Source organism: Camelina sativa, chromosome 13, assembly GCF_030686135.1.
Source record: "Camelina sativa cultivar CO46 ecotype springtype chromosome 13, ASM3068613v1".
NCBI lineage: Eukaryota > Viridiplantae > Streptophyta > Magnoliopsida > Brassicales > Brassicaceae > Camelina > Camelina sativa.
Window position 1 is genome coordinate 10,955,978 of NC_141892.1, and position 14,866 is coordinate 10,970,843.

Sequence of the window (14,866 nt, forward strand, 5' to 3'; positions counted from 1 at the left end):
TTTGTTAATTTTAGTAATTTAATATATAAATCGTGGTATACTGCACAATAATTTTTCTTTACTACAATCTTACTTAAATCAGTTTGATTCAACATATTTTATATTTGTGTTGTTAAAACATTAAAATGAGGATTTAACTCGTATTGATATATCATATTACTGATAGTTTATTTTTTAGTATTATTAATTTAATCATGTCATGTCATATAACTTGTCATATAATATAACTCGTTTGTGTAATTTTGAAAATTTAATATGTTTAAGTATTTATAATTTTAAACTTTTTATTAAGTTTAGATCTATTAGTTATAAATTATAAACTTCTTAAAATTTTATAATTTACTATATATGTATGTTGAACACACACTTTTTATATTAATTGAGTAATATATGTTTGTTTAAAAAATTTCAAATCACAATATATGCAGGAAAAATATATATATTTTTATTAATTTTATGTATTATATGATGATTCACTACATGTAAATTTTAAAATCAAAAAGAGATGATAGGAGAATAGTTTTTTTTTTCATTTGGAATAATCTTATAAATATCTTTATTAATTATAAAACATTATATACAGTATATGGATATTTAAAATATTTTAATTGTGTTTGGTTACAAAGATAGTAGAGAAAGTTAACTAAACTTGTTTGGATAGGAATATAAGCATTAAATAGCACTAAATGTAAAAACTTTCCAAAAAACATTTTTGAGCAAAAACTGTTGCAAAAATACTAGTATTGATTGGCTTTTCTTTTTCAAAAGGAGTCTTAAATATCTTCTAAATAACATTCTATTTATCTGCCGTAGTTGTGATTTTCGGGTTGCTCTCACAAGACGCGGAAGATGTATGTGACATATCGAGGACTTTGTGTTATCTACCGTTGACGGTTCAGTCTTGGAGGTCTAGTGAAATGCTTCGAGTGATAAAAGTCTTTTGCAATTCGGCTTGCGGTCTACCTTCATCTCCAACATCAAATCCAGAAAGAACAATTAAAAATCATCATCGTTTCATCTAACTCATTTAAATAGTTTCATTTTCATCACTTCGATTGAGTGGATGGACAAAATTGTAATTATGAATTTTTGTTTCATCAGTTGTAAACCTAAATCGTTTTCATTTTATAGGAAATATTTACATTCTTAGCAAAAAAAACTAGATTCGATTTATTCAAACATAAAAATTAAATACGTCTCAACTTTTTTTTTTGTTTTTTTGATTTATATAGAAATCTCGAAGAGATCCACTTTCGATATAACAAAACAAAACTCTACATATCGGAGGATACATCCAACAATCTAAACAAGAAAAGACTAAAGAAGAACCTATATATCTACATGTGCTGTTCTACGGTGAGGCGGAGGCTGAGTCGGAAGAGAGACGAGAAAGCTCGTTCATGAGAAAGATGATGCGAGAGTGGTAATCACGAGCCTGGTCTAAAGATTCAGCTTCAAGCTCGGCTAGCTGAGAACAGAGACGCTCCTCCGCCTCTTCCGCCACCTGCGTTCTACGCCACAGCTGCAACATCTCTTTCCTCATCTCCTCCACAGCCTTTTCCATCTCTCCGTTCTTCCTCCGTAGCTCCTCCACCTCCGAAGCCGCCACCGTCACATAGTTTCCTCCTTTCCCCATTTTAAGGTTTTTAATTAAAGACTTTTTTTGTTTGTGTCTTTGAGTTTCTTTGTTTATTGTTTGCTTTGTGGTTTGTTTTTTGGTTCTTGAACCGTTCCTTATTAATAGACGTCTTTGAGACTGAGCTTTGGTTGGTATATATATGTCTAGGTTCAATGTATCTATCTATATTCTCTTGTTTTCTTTTTTTTTTTTTTTTTTTTTTTTCTTGTGAGATTTTTTTCTTTCCTCTAGATCATTATTTTTAGTTTTATAATTATATATCTGATAATGACGTTGGATCCAAATTGGATCATCTAATTACTAACTTCTGATATTTTAGTGGTACCATGCAATTGGTTTATTTATTGGTTAGAGACAGAATATGTATTTAGAGAAGACAAAAAAAGAAGGGATACAAATCAAATACAGTAAAATTTATTGGTTGAGTATAGAATTCTAGTTACTTTAATAATACATATGGAAAATTATTTATAAAATGAAATATAATCTAACATAAACTAAGACATTTGTTTTTTTATAAAAATATAGAGTATTTGCAATTTTACAATGAATATTTAAATAAATGACAGTAGATTTTTAGGCAAATGAATAAGCTGGATTTTAAAATTTATGTTGGACAATTTTACTTTTTTTTTTAATAATCTAACTGCTATATATCAATGTTAATTGATCAATCATTTGTGTTATGAGTTATGACTAACATAACCATCCTTACACATTTACACTTGAAAATGACTTTAACTGAAATTTTAATTACCATCGAAATGTCAAGATATTATTTTATCCTCTATAATCTTAGTTCAAAACACTCATGACTAATCGTTAAGCAAAGATTGCAATAATCATATTTTTCGAACAAATTGTCAGATGTGCATGATCAATTTTGAATACGTTTTCTTGGCGAAAACGTTGACTGGACACTAAAAATATATTATTGAAAATTTGAACCACTTGTTTCAAAGGCAAAATACTCGTTGCATTAAAAATTGAATATAGATACAAGTAAACATAGCAATTTCCAACCACCAAACAAACACTACTTTACAAAAAGTAAGATTTGTAAATTAGTATGAAGAGAGAAAAGAAAAAGTTGAGCAAGATTATTTTGGTTTTCAAATGGTATTTGATGGTTCTATACACATGGTTAGCGATTCGGAATCGTATCTCAACGGGTGCTAGAACTCGTTCTTTGGGGACACTTAATTGACTTATATATTATGCATAAAATCTGATGAATCACAAGACCTTATTTTTCTTGCATAGTTGCATGCCTATACCTTGTACATGGTTTGAATGGAGGTTAGTGGCGACTTATATGGAGCTTTAGCTGATCCTGATTCCTTACTAGTCATCTGATACGTACCATTGAAAAGGTAGACTGAAACAAGGTGAGTTCTTCCTTCTGTTACCATGATTCGTCCAAACTTGTTCTTCTTCTCTGGCCCTGTTTGGAAAGTTAGTCGCTGCGACAATGAGTAAACTTCCTTTCAGATATTTTTTTATCTCTTCTTCATCTCCTCTACTTTCTGTCATAGCGATCTGAATTTTAAAAATTTTTGAATCGCCAATTAAAACAGCGACACAACCCAAAGCTTTTACTTGAAACAGTGACAGTCGCTCATTTTTTTCATTTTATAGATCGGCAAAACCAAATCAAATTGCCATTGACAAAATTTTAGATCTATACTTTTCTTATTTTTTCTTCTCTATATGACACACCTAAATTGAAAAAAAAAAAAAAAAATCAAAACTCAACCGTTTTATAAGCAGTCACCGTAAAAAGTCGCACAACAGTGAAACCAACAGGGCCTCTAAAGTTGGTTTAAGTCTCGTGGTCATGGATCTTCTTTGATTTCTAAATATTGTTACAAACTTCCACTTCCGTTATTTTTTTTTTTCATTCTAGAAATAATTTAATATCTGCAAATCAATAAATTTAATATTTTATCAGAAAGTATATAATATACATTAATGAACAATGGAGTAAAATAATATAACTAATAAAATATATGTACTTTGTAACTTTATTTATACGTTCCATTCGTCTCAATTCCATTTCCACAAAACTAATGTAAACATTTCTTCCGTTTTGCTATTGTATTCGGTTGTTTATTCCAAAGAATATGGAGAAAACATTTTTTCCACTATTTCTCTTAATTGGTAAAAGGAATGTGGAAACCAATTTCTCACCTTTATCCTTTCCACTAATATATTTCGCCAATTATAGCCGTTAATTTCGAGCACAAAGCCTTGTCGACGTGAACCATATTCCCACTTCATTCTCTGAATTGGACCAATATCTCCGAAAGTCAAGGGCAGTCACGATTTGACAACTATTCTTGTATAGTTAAAGTTACGGCTCCGATGTTTCATTCTTAAATTACTTATGAGCTATTTCTTTATTTGGTGTATATGTAAATGGGTAAACGGAAAACTAAGAAGACTTTGGTCATGAATGGTGTCATAGTGATCAACAAAAATAATGCCGTGCATATGTTTCTTTTTTTATCATGTTTTTGTGAATCATGTTTGGACAACAAACCAACCTCAAAAGGTAGGGTGATTCAAGTAAGATTCAAAATTTCTTAAAACTTTTAAAGAAAAAACTGAAAAATCATATGCCTTAAATTTATTGAAGGTTCGAATTTGCAGTTGAGTTAAAATTTATTTTAGAATTGAGGAAAAATTTATTATTATTATATTTGTTAATGTTGAGAATTTTACAATAGGAGCTCAAATCTGGATTCCCTTGGTGAAATCCAAGACTATTTACCGGTTTAGTGAGTCATGGTGACTCTTTTCTTTCGTCTTTATTTTATTTTGTCAAAGTGAGGTTAGGGAACGAGTTAATCACAAACAAAACCATGAGTAAAATAATTATGGGTCGAATTTTGAAATCGACTTTTAAAATTAATACGGGAAAACACAGAGTGGCGGGTTGCCAACTGTTGAAATCTTTAGTTGGAATATGCTGATTATGCTCAATGGATACTGATCAGTGATCATTATCTCCTTAATATCTAATTAATTAATAAATTTATCCTCATTCATAAAGAAATATCCCAATTAGATTTTAAAACACTCAGTCACGTCACTTTGAGAACCACCGCTATATCTACGTACATAAATAAAATAAGTTCCAATCATATAATATTGCAAGATCAACATAAAAAAATGGTGAAATAAAAAATACGATGTTTGATAGCATAGTGGTTTAGTGTTCCAACTTCCAAGATCTTTCACTCTCACCGAGTCCAGACCTTTAGGAAGATGGGAGTTTAAAAGAATGGGCCAAGGCCTTATGGCTTGATTTTGTTCATTATCGAAGGTGTCATATGTCCTATGACTTGAGTTAAATTAATCCAAACTTCCAATGTGTGAAAGAAAGAACGGAAGACCGGATCAAGCCAATAACAAAGGATGATCAATGACTCCAATGAAAATAAAGTGATCTATCAAATCCACATTACTGTTCGCATATATTCCTAGAGACTTTTATCTGGACCCGGAAAAAATAATACTGCCCTGCTCTTTCGATGTCAATGTTGATGAGGTCAACTCTTTTTGAATCCTCTTGCTCCAATGAAAATAAAGTGATCTATCAAATCCATAACAAGGAGCATTTTTATGATGATCGATGGAACCGTCATATATGTAAATGCAGATTCTGGAACAACTCGCTGTGAAGAACAAGTCGTTGTGCCTAACAGAGCCTTTTATCAATCAGGAAGCTGCATCAGATCACATACGTTCGAGGTGCTGACGTGGATGTGTGAGCTGACGTGGCAAGATGTGAGTGGATGTGATGATGTGTCGAATAAAGTTGATGACTTGGCATTGAAGATAGAGACGAGATTATTCTTGGAGATATGAAGAATATTCTCCATAGGAAATTAAGGAGAGGATAAACTTGAGCAGCAAGCAGTTTCCTTATCTTTGGAAATATGAAGAATATTCTCTAACAACAAATAAGGAAAAGATAAGGTTGAGAGCAAACAGTTTCCTTATCCCTTGATACTTGGAGATTCGCCTTCTAGGGTTTCTCAAGTCGTGTATATATATTCTAGGAGTAGGCCACGAGACAAGTTGAGCACTCTAGAATATTGATACAGTTGTAAACTTCGAAGCCAGAAAAATAAGGCTTAGAAGGTGTGTTCCCAGTTCTCTGTGGCGTTAATCAGGGAGGTGATTAAGTGCGCAAAGAATTGTTTTTCTTTCTCTTAGATCTACACTGGTGAGAGTTTAGATAGAAAAAAGAGAAGGTTGGTTTTCGTCTCTTATAGATACAAAGAGAGAGAGTTGTTTTTTTTCTCTTAGATCTACACAGGGTGTTGTATTAGATAAAAAAAAGAAAGTTTCAGATTCATTCTTAGTCGGGATCAATCCTATTTTTTAGAAGGTGTGTTCCCAGTTCTCTGTGACGTTAATCAGGGAGGTGATTAAGTGCGCAAAAAATTGTTTTTCTTCCTCTTAGATCTACACTGGTGAGAGTTTAGATAGAAAAAAGAGAAGGTTGGTTTTCGTCTCTTATAGATAAAAAGAGAGAGGGTTGTTTTTTTTCTCTTAGATCTACACAGGGTGTTGTGTTAGATAAAAAAGAGAAAGTTTCAGATTCATTCTTAGTCGGGATCAATCCTATTGGGTAGAATAGGTTGAGTAAGGGCCAAGACAAAATTGTATCATTGTAAGAGATAAATTTTGTTAATAAGATTGAAGAGAAAAGCGTTGGCTTGCGCGTTCCAAGTGTATATCAGTGTGTTGTGTGTCTCTATACCTTTACAATATATACTCCGTTAGAACTTAGAACACAATCATTACGTTAAGTAGGCCTTGACATATTATCTTGACCCAAAACCCGAAGAAAGATCCGAACTAATTCAAATTAAATGTAAAAATGCATTTATAGGATTCAAACCCTATACCTTTAACATTTAAGAGTGCATCTTAAACCACTTTGCTATTTATTTCCTTTGTCTTATATGAAACTTTAAATATTTATATATATACATGTGTTTTAAAATTTATAAAAAGATAAAAATTAGTTTTTTTTCATAATTTGTTTGAGTTTGGGTATACCCGAATTACCGGACCACAATGTCCAGGCTATAACCCAAAAGTATCTTCACTACTCACTACAAAATTGGCCGCAACTCATCAATCATAAATAATATATACTATCATCATCACATCATTCAGAACTAAAAAGGAAAACTAATATCAAAAATAAAGGAGAAAACAGATCCGAATTGAGTTCATCCCATAACATTGAATCGGTTACTGTATATAAGCCAAAAAAAAAAATGCAAAATACGATCAAGATATTTGTAATTCCCTGATTTAAATAGAAGTTCTTTTATTACCTTCGTGCTACAATTTTTGACAATGAACTCTAGACAGTTCTTGTTGCGAGTCATGCAGCCTAGTAGAAAAAACAGTGAAATCTCGTTTGCAAGCCGAACTCTCTAAGAGGATAGTGTATTCCATAGGAACTATTTAAGGCAAGAAGATACAAGTTACATAATATATAACTTAAACCTCATTGTCTTCAGATTCGTAAGATCAGGCTCATAAGTTGACTTTGAGCAAGAGGATTCAAAAAGAGTTTACCTCATCAACATTGACATCGAAAGAGCAAGGCAGTATTATTTTTTTACTCATTTTCATTGTCTCATCTACTCAAGTCATTCTTTTTAAGCTAATACTTAGCTAACACCCCCAAAGGATCTCTTACTCGTTATCAAATCCTCATTGGCTACAAAATGTACAAACCTCAATGTGTTAAGATTCAAAAACTCATACTTAAGACTCGCCAACAATAAGATAATACATCAAAAGAGCAAAACAATACTCATACATATTGTATCTTTACTCGATTTATAGAAAACATTATCAGAGAACTTCGGAAAGATGAATAAACTACCAAGTATCCAAACCTTATCACCTTTGGAAATTTGGAATCACTTGTAGTGAAGCAAGAGCACCCAAGAAAAGCCTTTAACGAGAGATGAAGGAATCTTGTTGTTCGATGGTGCATGGGGTTTCTTGAGCGATATACTACTTCAAAGATATGCAAAGATGGGTTTTTGGGAGAGAGAAGGCGAAAATTTTTAGTAGCCCATATGAGTTTCGTCGGAGAAGTAAAAGAAGAGCAAAGAAAATAAAAATGAAGACAAGAAGAGTAGAAGAGAAGAAAGAGAGGAAACGAAGAAGAAATAGGAGGAGACACAATTGTTAATCTCCCAATTCCTATTTGTTGTATAATAGGAAAGTTGCTAACCCTAGGGGTTGGGCAATTGATATAAATACCGAGAAGGCGCTTCATGAAGACTTGCGCGCTTCAAGGTAGTTTCGAGAGATGCACACAAGATGTGTGGTGTCGCCCCATCAACAAGATTGAGAGATCTTTTGATGGTATTCATCTAGAAAAGAATGGTAGGCATAATAGTGCTTGTATCATATGCAGTTGTAATTGCTATCTTGTTCTAGTGGATTTGTTCTGGACTAGGTCTCGGGGATGTAGGAAAAACTGAACCCGGTTAACAAAGCTTGTGTGTTATTTAGTTTATGCTCATACAAACAAGAAATAGATCTTAACATCAATTTGGAATCAAGTTAAAGTTGTGAGGTTTGATGATAGTCTACTCAGAACTAAGATGTCTGGATCTAATGGTGTGGTACTTCAAGTGAAAGACATTGGTTTGAGCGAGGAAAGAGAGGGAGTATATGAAGATTCTAAGAGAGCTCATGAGTTGATTAAGGGGGAGCTTAAAGATGATCGTTAGAGTTTTGGAGCTGAATTTGAGCTTGCCAGTGATTTGGGGATTTGGAGAGGCATAGTGTTTGAAGTTGGGTCAATGAAGATGAATCACGAGACAACAAAATGATTAGCTATAGTTTTTATCTCTAAAGCTACGTTCATTAGAATGAGGAGATTACATGGGCTGGCTCTTTTGGTTATGCTTTGAGGTTTGATGGTGAGAAGCTAAATCTCTTGTCTTGCGATTTGAAAAGGACAAGAGCTTGTTCATATTCTTGTTCAAAGCAAAGAGGAAGGGATTTTTGTTCTTGATACAGCTAACAATGGCTCTTGCCATGAGAAAGATTGATGAATAAAGGATGAGCCTATGTAATATGGTTCTTAAGGATGTCGATGTGCTGGTAGAATGATCAGGACGAAGTTTGATACACCTCTTAATCAAGAAAAGAAGCTCAGAGGAAGGATAATGAAGAAAGTTTCAGGTTTTGAAGGCAGTTTTCAGTATCAGATTTGACTCTTTCATCCTCATTTGTTTTGGCTACAGACCTTGGATTTTAGCTCTGAAAGATGTTCTGAAAAGTTGAGAGCGAGATCTTTTTAAAGAACTAAAGATCACCTTCTGGTTCCATTTGGTTTGACAGGAATTTGATCTCAAAGTTGACTGCTCGTAGCATTGTTTCATTCCCGACCTGTGTTGGGATTTTGGCCATAACTCTCAAACCGTAATTCGAAATCGCAATCTGTTTTCTCCTATGGCTTCGTATGGCTGTTTTTGATATCCTCACCAATTTTCTTAATTTTCTGGGTTGTTGTGCTACTCCGTTTATGCTCTGCATCAAGACTGCATCAAGATAGATGAAGAAATTTAGGAGGTAGCAAGCACATGACAAGATTTGTTCGGTGTCACTGGCTGTAATATGTAATGAAGAAGAGGTCACAAAACTAGAGTTCTTCTTCAGAATGTGTGTAGGAAAATTCAGTGTTGTTAACATCATCAAAGGAGAGAAGATTTTTCTGTAAGGCAGAGAAAGATAACAAAAATCTGTTTCAAGATAGCAACTTCAAGATAGGGTTTGGAGATCCCAAAATAGTCCGATCATGCTGAAACTTTGTGGGAAGCTTGATGCTATTACGAACTTGAGATCCAACGGTTGGATTGAAGTTTTGACGGTTGGTTTGTGATTTATTCAAGCATCTTCAGTGTGTTTCCAGCACAGTTTTTTTTTTCTGAAGTTTCAGTTTTTACCAGTTCCGGTGGTGATATCAAAAGGAGGATCAAATGAATACAGAATGGAATGAAGCTTATGAAGTGCCAAAAAGAAGATTTGTCCCTTACAAGTGTCAAATAAAAGACTGTGTGGAGCCTTCATTCTGGTTTTAAAGAATCATGTGGCGTACAGAGTTAGGTGTTCATCATCAACATAATAATGTGGTTCCATTGTGGGAGTTTGATGTGTCTGCAGAGTTTTGTGCTCTTTTGTGTTAGAAAGGAGTATCTTATGATGAAAAGAAGAGTTGTTTGCAGAAAGTATGAAGAAACAAGTAATGTTCTGTTTCAGGATTGTTTGAGGTTATATGGCTGCATGAGACTGGATGAGATCTTCTCACAAGGATGAAGAGAATGTTACTCGTGTAAAGACTGCAAGAGGGATGTGAGTGTTGCAAATCATTCATATGTGTCAAACATAGCAGTATGTTTTCAGTCTAGAGAAGCAATTCAGGGAATGAGTCTCATGGGTTTTTTGTATGATGTCAACGGTTGAAAGATCCGGATATCTAAAGCATCATGATCTTCACGAAAAAAAAATCACAGATTTTATCACTACTAAAAGAAGGTTTACAGAAGTGTCATGAGTTCAGAATTGGTTCGAGACTTGTCTTAAGAAAGCTGTAGGAGGTTTAAGTCTTAGAAAGCCTTTTGTTAAAGGGGGAAATACTGATGGATGCTGGTTATAAATGAGTAAGCTGCAAAAGTTGGTTAAAAGACAAGGCCATTGAGATAGAAACTCAGTTTGAAGACAAGGCAGTTGAACAGAAATAGTTGCAGTTTAATGATACACAAGTGTGTTTTGATTTAATACGTGAGCAGCCAAGCATGGGACAAATGTGATGCATTCGTGTAGGGGGAGTGTTATCCACCGTGTAACTCATGATGGATGTTGATCTTGGTTGTCATTTAAGCATGAGAGATTTGCATAAGAAGAGGGAGAATATGCCCCCAAAAGTATATGAAGAAGGAATACAAGATGTCAAAATACGGTCTAGCTCTCAAACACAATTAGAGGCAAAAGCAGGGGGAGAATTCACACATTTTTGGAATGGGGGAGTTTTCTGATCTGGTTTTAAGGACTTGATTTGAAGAATGGGTCTTGAGGACATGAACTGAATTAAAAGAAGTTTCAAGAATCTGCAAATTTCAAGGTAATTCATGATGTTAATATAAAAATCTCACTGGATCAGTTCGTGTGAGATAGCTACAAGAAAAGCTAGCAGCAAGTAGTGCACAGAAAAATCTAAAAGGTTATATTGGTTGCTATAATTTCTGGTGGAGTTTGTGTTCGAGATTTTTTTTTCATATGGATTCAGAAATGGATTATGAGGTGGAGATGTTTATGTCACAATTTCAAGGAGTATTCAAGGTTGCGCATGAGAAGGGATCATCTCAGGTTACCCAATTTCTCATGAATAAGTTTTTGAATTGTTCATGCAAATAAGTAGAGTACTCAAGGCTGAGAAGTGATGAGCAACACAACAGAGGATAGTTGCAGGGCTGCAGAAATTGCTTCCAGTAAAACAAGTAAAAGGAAATTCAAAGTTTATGCTTAGAAGATGGGTGCATTAAAGGCATGTTTAGCAACTGGTTAAATTCAAGACTGCGTAAGATGCTATGAAAAGATGAAGCACTTTAGATGGGTGAATTAAGATACTTGTGAATTGTTTTAACTGAGTTTGCACTCAAGCTGGGGGAGAAGAGAACGTCAAGTTTATTGTGAGGTAAGAGCAAATATTATGGGGGAGCTCTACTAGTGATTAGAGATTAAATAATGTGCTTGAGTATCAAACTAAGTTAAAAAGAGGGAGAATGAAGATGTCATGATCTTTCAAGAATAATACATGATGTAGCATTAAAGTGAGAGATTGAAGGAGATTTAAAACTCAGTGATCAAGGAAGAGATTGAAGATATTGTGATGACTGGTTTTATAAGATGCACATAATTGAAAAGTCCATCATTAAGGGAGCGACTGAAGCTGGTTTTAAAAGGAGCATAGATTATAAAACTCAATCACCAAGGGAGAGATTGAAGATGTTGTGTTGACTGAAGTTTTATAAGGTTTAGAACATATGGTGAAATCTCTAATAAGTGACTGTAATGGATGAGACATGGATACACAGATACATCATAGATGTCTCAGTGATGGTACAATAGTTAAGACAAAGACAATGGACAGAACTGACACAAAGGATGAAGTATTACTTAATACAAATGCTATTAGAGTTGATACAGAGGATGAAGTATTAAGTTGATTCAAGTACTGGTACACCAGACCTTAAGTAGCGCTTGGTGATCGTGCTGACACAGTTATTGACACAAAGCAGAGAAGAAGATAAGGTGTTGAATCAAGAACTTTGCAGTTAGATATATCAGAGGAGCAGTTAGATGTATCAAACGTCTGAACCAGTTCTTGTACTAGTCGACGTTAATACAGGAAGTAGTACAAGAAGCTGATTTAAAGAGTTTGAGTACATAATCTTAAGGCCGACTTGGACAATCTAAGTGGCGGCGGCTGAGCTGGATGAACACGATTCAAGATGGATCATGGAGAGAAACTTTCCTATTTGTTGTATAACAGGAAATTCCTATTTGTTGTATAATAGGAAAATTGTCAATCTTAGGGGTTGTGCAATTGTTAATCTCCCAATTCCTATTTGTTGTATAATAGGAAAGTTGCTAACCCTAGAGGTTGGGTAATTGATATAAATACCGAGAAGGCGTTTCATGAAGACTTGCGCGCTTCAAGGTAGTTTCGAGAGATGCACACAAGATATGTGGTATCGCCCCATCAACAAGATAGAGAGATCTTTTGATGGTATTCATCTAGAAAAGAATGGTAGGCATAATAGTGCTTGTATCATATGCAGTTGTAATTGCTATCTTGTTCTAGTGGATTTGTTCTGGACTAGGTCCCGGGGATGTAGGAAAAACCGAACCCCGTTAACAAAGCTTGTGTGTTATTTACTTTATGCTCATACAACCACGATGTAGATCTTAACAAGACTTAGCCACAAATATGTGAAGGCTCCTAAATGGGAGAGTGATAGCGAAGGAACAATGATTAATGCCTTAGAGCCAATAAGTAGCGTGGGCGTTCGTATTGGTTTGGCTGGTTTTGTCGGCCTGCCGGGAGAGCGGGTTCCTGTGGTGTAAATTTAGAAACATTCGATTATGAAACTTGCCGACGAGATCATTTCTTAATATATATATTTTACATAATTCTAACATGATGCATTCTATGTTCAAAGTAGAGTAACTATAGTTAAAATCTCTAATATCTATTATATATTTGAACAACAATTTATGTTCAAAATTTAGCAAATTTATAATCTGAAACAAGTATTTCATGATATTGGTTTCAAATAATTCGAATCACTAAGTATTTCATGATATTGGTTTCAAATAATTCGAATAACTAAAATAGTTATAATTAAGTGGCACATATGATCCATGCATGGGGCATTTCAATATATTTCATTCATAAAGCTCGGAAATTCCAATTGAGTGGAGAAGAGTAGTTGGGATGATGTGGAAACCCTAGACATAGATTCTAACTCTTTCGTCATCTTCTCTCTATCTTTAACCTTGCAGGTTGATTTCATAGAAAATTCAGCCCTCTTTAAACACTTAGAGTTGGCAAAGATATATTTTATGGCTTCTTTCTCCTTACTTCGTCCTATATATCCTTTCCACCCAAAGATCTCGAGATGGGCTGAGAAACATCCGGGAACGGAACTCGGTTCGTTCCATGACAGTGAGAAATCCTCTTCAGTTTGAATCAATGTCTGTGAAGCCACAACAAAAAGGATATAAAATAATTAACACTTGATTTTTATTATATAGTCCATCATAACTGATATGAAAGAAACTACAAACCTGGTCGATGTAAAGATCTTTAAGATTAGGAGAATTTTGTAGCAATCCCATCAGTGATTCCAACCAGTCTAACTCAGCTGAAAGTGTTACATTACACTCCATAAGCTTGGAGAAGTTAATAGAGTTACACCATGCAGCCTAGCAAGAAAACATAGATAAGCGCTGGTGATATAACCATAAATAACAATAAGAGAAAAGAGTGAGGTCAAAATAACACTACACACCGATGCAACATCCAAAAATAATTGAAGATTTGTGACCGGGGAAATAGATCTCATAAACTTGTCATCAGGGTGACTAATAAAGTCGATACTTGCTTTATCAAAACAAGGCTTGTTCTCAATGGAGCAATAATCTCCCGAAACATCGCTGTAGATGAATTTCTTTAAAGTCGGAGAATCTACAACCAAAGATCTTTCATTGTGCACTCCAGAAAGAACATTTTCATAATACAAGCTTTCCAAAGATGGGACTTTTATATTATAATTTCTCACGTTGTCATGGTGATGCCGTTTCACGAGAAATTTTTTGAGAGTAGGACAATTCGACAGAAGCCGAAAAAGGGAATCTTCATCTTTATACAGCACATGGTAAAGAACAATGCTTACGACGGATGGGAGGAAAACCCGAGAAGGAACATCCACAAGAATATTGCCGACAAGATATAGATTAACAATCCTATCACATGTGTAAAGGGTCTTAGGCAAATGGGCAGGTTCCACCGATGTCCATGCGGTCACCAATGCCAGCTCGTGCACCCTACGATCAACAGCATTTGCAATCCACTTTCCCACATCAACATGACATCTAAAAGGACGGATCAGTTCTATCGCTAATATTTCTAACACAGGTGCCTTGTGGAGTTGTAACGACTTGTCAACAAACTGCCATAAACACCATTGTTGGTGATCACTTTTGTCAAATAAACGGCCAAGTAAACGACCAAATAAACCGCCAGTAAATGCATTGTGAGTATCATCTTTGATATTAAGTAACCCAAATTTTGGCACCATCGTCCAAACAGACTGCCATCGTTTTGACAAAATCATAGTGGCCACTACATCTTTCGTGGGGAGAAACAACATTATATGCACGAGCAAATCGTCGGGCAACACACTGATTTTGTCTTCACCTCCAAGTCTCTGATGACGACGACGTTTGGCTCTTTCCTTCACAAATAGTTGTGATGTATTTGTGTATTAGTATCGATATCGCATACGCAACTTGCATTGAGCTGATAACTAACAAAACCCCCCTTCCAAACATTTTTATACCTGAAAACTACACCTACACCAGTGCTTCTTCTTTGTTCTTTCTCTC

General features: G+C 34.5%; 1 protein-coding gene and 1 pseudogene across 1 annotated transcript; both read right to left on the reverse strand.

Moving 5' to 3' along the window:
- Positions 1-1,192: 1,192 nt before the first annotated feature.
- Positions 1,193-1,752, reverse strand: LOC109128476 (protein RESPONSE TO LOW SULFUR 2). The gene has a single exon (XM_019234865.2). The coding sequence runs from the start codon at positions 1,634-1,636 to the stop codon at positions 1,352-1,354; it is 285 nt and encodes a 94-aa protein (XP_019090410.1). The 5' UTR covers positions 1,637-1,752; the 3' UTR covers positions 1,193-1,351.
- An 11,594-nt stretch (positions 1,753-13,346) lies between these two features.
- Positions 13,347-14,812, reverse strand: LOC147929384 (putative FBD-associated F-box protein At1g05080; annotated as a pseudogene).
- Positions 14,813-14,866: the final 54 nt, after the last annotated feature.

What these genes read in the sequence shown, in the direction of transcription:
- LOC109128476 (XM_019234865.2), bottom strand. Translation starts at nt 1,636, where the DNA reads ATGGGGAAAGGAGGAAACTATGTGACGGTGGCGGCTTCGGAGGTGGAG.